The sequence below is a fragment of the Arachis ipaensis genome, chromosome B08 (genome assembly GCF_000816755.2).
Source record: "Arachis ipaensis cultivar K30076 chromosome B08, Araip1.1, whole genome shotgun sequence".
NCBI lineage: Eukaryota > Viridiplantae > Streptophyta > Magnoliopsida > Fabales > Fabaceae > Arachis > Arachis ipaensis.
In genome coordinates, this window is record NC_029792.2 from 110,243,961 (window position 1) to 110,249,377 (window position 5,417).

Sequence of the window (5,417 nt, forward strand, 5' to 3'; positions counted from 1 at the left end):
CTGTTTTAGGTTTTTATTTGAGTAAATATATTAAAAATATAATTATTTATATATTTTTTTATTAACTTAAATTTTTAAGAGAAGTAATTTTATAATAATTACATGCATACATATCTTTTTATTCATAAATGATAACATCGGGAATGTAGTACATTCTCTGATGATCTTTAATTAATCGCTAATCTTCATGTGAAGGCAATGAATTCGCAAGATTCAACGTAAGAAATATATATATATATACGAATGAATAAAGCTATCATTCTGATAAGTAGTCGATTATTCGATGAACACTAGTAAAGGTTCGTTTTTTGGTTAGTTTTATATATTTCTAATTAACAACTCTAACATGTATCCTAAATATGCACGTTAGTCTAATCTTAGTCACTCAAGTGTAAGCATGGTACATCACTCATGCATGAATGCTAATAAAATTCTCGGATCTCCTTTTTTCTTGAACTAACGATCCGAAGTCAGTGGCTTAATTAATGCGAACTATATACTAGGTTGTTAAAGGTGAGGAGTTTTAATTTTGTTCATAATATCTTAAATGTATTTTAATTATGTTTTTCAATATCGATGCCATTGACAAAGATAATAACGTGATAATAATAAAAGTATAGAAAATTAATTCAATGCGTCAATTCTGTGGTAAGAATAGTATGGCTTTTCTGTGGTATCATGGGACGCTCAACTATTAGGGGGTTAAATGATTATATGTTGATATAAACTTCGCTTTCGTTGCCTTAATGATTAAAGGTAGGTTACTCTTATTAGAATCTAGAAATATTAGAATATAAAATCCAAACAAAGGAATTTCTCACCATTTCTATATACTTTGATATGTAATTTATTTATATAACTTAATTAATACTTATGTTATTGTATAATAGTATTCCATCAATATTTTGTGTATGTTTATTTCATTCTTTTCTCTTCTTTACGTAGAATATAAGTAATTCATTAGTTTATTTAGGTCACCCTGACGTTATGATTTTCGTATTTTGCATCTGAGTTTTTCTCTTGCTAATTGCTATAATCTTCTCGTGACACGTGTTCACTTTGCAATGCAGATTTTGAGGAAATCAATGTTTAATTTAAGAAAATATATTAAAAAAATAATGTTACATTATTATCAAAATTTATATTTTTTATTAATATTTAGCCAATAAAATACTTTATACCTAATGTTTATTCAAAATTTTTATGATTTAATTCAATAAAAATACATTCTTATATTTTTTAGAGTAAAACATTTTTCTACTCCATAAATTAATTTTGGCCATTTAATTTGGTATGATATAGAAAATAAAAGAACTAGAAAAGGATAAAATAGAAATAAATATTATGTTAGAAAAAGTAAAAATAAAAAATAAAAAATCAAAGAATAAATAAGAATCATGGCCAAAATCTATCACTCCTAACTAATTATTGTTATTATTTCTTCTCGTCATGTTGTGAGATGTTTCTAAGTAGCATCTCTTCTCCACGCTAATAGGGATCACATATATTTTATTATTTTTGTTATAAGTTCCACAGTCTGTTATAAATTATGATTTTTATAGTATTTATGAGTGTGACATATTTTTTTTAAAAAAAAAGAGAAAGTATAGAAACTAATTTTTAGTTAATTAATATTAAATAATTAATTTTATAATTTAAAATTTAAATAGAATTTATAATTTAGAATTTAAAATTTAACATATTTTAAAAAAGTTAATTAATGTTGAGAAAAAAAGTTGGTTACTAACTATCATTACTCTTTTCTTAAAATTAAATTTTTAGAATGAATTAATTAATCTAAGTCAGTTATAATAATATAGTTTCAGAACTTAATTAGTTGACTAGTTGAACCACCCATGCATATCGCGAGAAGTTAAGCCTAAAATTTGTCTTTTGATTTGTTGTCAATACATTGTTGAATACAGAAAATAAATGTACACGAAACGTACGTCGGTGTTTATAATGTGTGTACTGTGTAATAAGTGAACAGTAACTGAAGGAAACAAAGTTTATGCGCTTTCACATATGGAAAATCAAAGAAGCTTCCTCATTTAGATGCCGGATTTCAAGAAAATCAAATAATTAATATTGATTAATTAATACTACGCCATCTTGGTTTGGCAGTAATTGAAATGGGTTTTGTGGGTAATTAGTGAAGCTATCAGGGACACACACTACTGGGGACGGTTCTTGCATCACCAATATTTGTCCCATCTTTTATGTTTGCCTACCCATCTTTTTGACATTGTGATTGTCGTAAATTGTTCCAAATTATATATATATTTCTGAAAATTTTAAGCTAATTTGTAGACCCATGTTTTATTTTTCTCGCATAAGAGACAAAGGAATTAAATAAGCTATTGAACCAACTATTATGGGATGTGTTACAAATTATTATAACATGTAGACACATCTATCTGGGGAGATATACATATCTGAGGAAGGCATTATGGTAAACAAATATAAATGAAAATGACATAATATTTTATTATTATGCTCCTTAAATATTTCTCTGTTACTTTTTGACCACTCAAAGTAATCTTGGGTACTTGACACTTCACTCAAATAGTTGCTCTATAAATAGATCCTTCATCACTGTTAAATTAGTAAAAAGCTTCTGTTTCCTGCATGGTATATGTAATATTTTATTATTAAATATCATAACATGCTTATTATTATTGTTCTCTATTTTGTTTGGTATAAAATAAATACTGAATCACCTCTAACACAAAATTTTGGCAGATAGTAGCTATAGAGAGATCGATTTGAAGCAATCTTCTCTATTAGCACGCATCTGAAGCATCCACTTTTCTGGATTATATCGCATTAAGATTCTAGGAACAAGAGACACATTATATGGACGATAATAATAGTAATGCCATTATTACTTCAAACAATAAGTGGAAACTTCCTCTCTCAGTTTTCTTCAAAGATGCAAGGTATGTACTTGTATATCTTATAAGCTTTGATTTTCTTTATTCATGCAATAAGTTCACTAATTAATACATTATGATGGATCTTAATTATTGCATTGATGGGAGTGTATGTAGGCTTATTTTCAAGATGGATTCTCTTGCAAAGGAGATTCTGGGGATTGCATTTCCCTCTGCACTTGCTGTTGCTGCTGATCCCATTGCTTCTCTCATAGACACAGCATTCATTGGCCACTTAGGTATCTACAACAACACCTTTTGATGCAACTTTACTTTAGATGATATCAATGCCGGTTCATGATTTGAACTTTGAACTTGCATTCACACTTTATTCCTTTTTGACAGAAACACAAACACCCTTTATTGATAGTTGGAGAAAATAAATTGATTATAGTTTCGTATACTCTGCAAAATTAGATTGGCTTGTGAAATTGATGTATAATACACAAAAACACAATTCTCTATACTATCATTAATCTGTGTAATTATTAAGAAAAGGTATTTCCATTGCTTGTTTGTTATTTGTAGGACCGGTGGAACTTGCTGCAGCAGGAGTTTCTATAGCTTTGTTCAACCAAGCTTCAAGGATCACCATTTTCCCTTTGGTTAGTATCACAACTTCCTTTGTGGCTGAGGAAGACACCATTGAGAAAATCAATAACAACAAAGCTGCAGCCATGGATACCATGAAGGCCAAGTCCAATGAAATCATGCCTGATGATGATGAGGATGACATAGAAAAAGGTGCTCCCAATGAGAATGCTGACGAGGTTCCAAGTGGTGATGCTGACTTGAATTCAGTTCCTAAGAACTTGGAAAATAATGGGGATGGTTGCACTTTAGAAAATGTCACAAATAATACTGGACATGGTACTTTCTTTACTCCCCCCTTCTTTATATTTTGGAATTTCAAATTTCTATCAACATATATAGATAAAAGAAGAAAGAGATCAGAGAGAGAGAGAGCAGAGATGTGAGATTCATACACATTTCTATCACACCTATTATCGAACTATCTTCCTAACAGACTTAACAGATAAGAGAGAGAAAAAAAGAGTTATAACTGTCTAACTGCCTTAACTACTTCTAGCTGAGTCAGCTTCTTCTAGAATCTTCTCTGCAGCTTTACTGCATTCACCAACCTTCTATTACTTGCTATCCAATAATTTTATAAAAGTGCTATTTGTATACTATGTATTTGTAATACATGTGTAATTTAATTCATTTCAATAAGTATTTTGTATTTCAAAATATATTATACATTAATGACTGATTTTAATATATAGATAATTTTTAGTATAGGATATTAAACACAAGAGAAGAGTAACAATAATGTAATTTCTCTATTCTTACAGAAGTGTAGCTAAAAGGAGAAAGTGAGAGAGAGATTAGTTATTATTTTTCAGTTTGTTTTACTTAAATTATATACAGCCATATATGATATATATGTGAGAGTATAAATAACATTTTTACTAGAAAACGAATAGGAAAAAGGAAGATGTGATAAGAAATTATATATATACTTTACGGATAAAGAACGCATCTTGTCCTTATTGTTTGTGAATTTGTTTAAAAATATTTTTAACGTTTAATTTTTTCTACAACCTATATTTTATGTATAAATGCCAGTGATAATCACTAACGTTTTGAATTTCCAGATAACAATACTACAAATGCAAGGAAGTCTACCTCGGTTAGCGGTGGTAGAAGTAAGAAAAGCAAGAGTGTTTCAAAAAGTGGAAGAAAGAAAAGACACATTGCTTCAGCATCAACAGCTCTTCTTTTTGGAACAGTTCTTGGACTCCTTCAAGCTGCAACTCTTGTATTTGCAGCCAAACCTTTATTAGGTGCTATGGGAGTCAAATCTGTAAGTGTCTTTCACATTTTAATTGGTAAATGCTATGGCACCTAAAAGATGATGTCTATTTACTAAAAAAGATTAAAAATAATATTTAATTTAAAATATATAATAATAAATAATTTTAAAAAAATTAAAACTTACTATAAAAAGTAAGTTAAGTAAAATTTAGAAAATGAATTTATTATAATATATGAGATTATATTAGACTTATAAATTTTGATAGACACAAGTCATCTTTAAAAAATTTTATCTTAGATACTTTTAAAAGCACTTCTATGCAAATATAAGCACATGATTTTTTTGATCTATCAAATACAAAACAAGAAACTTCTGCTTTTGAAAAGCACAAACATCTCTTCAAAAAATTTTATCAAACCAAGTCTAAATTTTAAACTACTAACAAATTTATACTTATATTCTTTTGTTGATATTTTCAAATTCTATTAATACCATATATTTATTAATTGGCAGACAAAGACACGTTTAAAATATCTTTAAATAAAAATATTAGATCTTGTCCATTGAATAAATTATCATACATTAAATTTTTAACATCTGACATAAATTAAAAGTATTATCTTTATTAAAAAGTATTGCTATATTTTTGAAATTGTTGCTTTAAC

At 27.8% G+C, this 5,417-nt stretch overlaps 1 protein-coding gene across 1 annotated transcript in view; it reads left to right on the forward strand.

Annotated features, from left to right (window-relative positions):
- The window catches only part of LOC107614236 (protein DETOXIFICATION 43), a 16,100-nt gene that overhangs the window by 6,785 nt on the left and 3,898 nt on the right, over positions 1–5,417 (forward strand). The window contains exons 2-5 of the mRNA XM_016316461.2: positions 2,743–2,939; positions 3,051–3,172; positions 3,462–3,803; positions 4,592–4,800. Coding sequence (XP_016171947.1) covers positions 2,857–2,939; positions 3,051–3,172; positions 3,462–3,803; positions 4,592–4,800 — 756 coding nt within the window. The 5' untranslated portion in view covers positions 2,743–2,856. The remainder of the gene's footprint in view (positions 1–2,742; positions 2,940–3,050; positions 3,173–3,461; positions 3,804–4,591; positions 4,801–5,417) is intronic.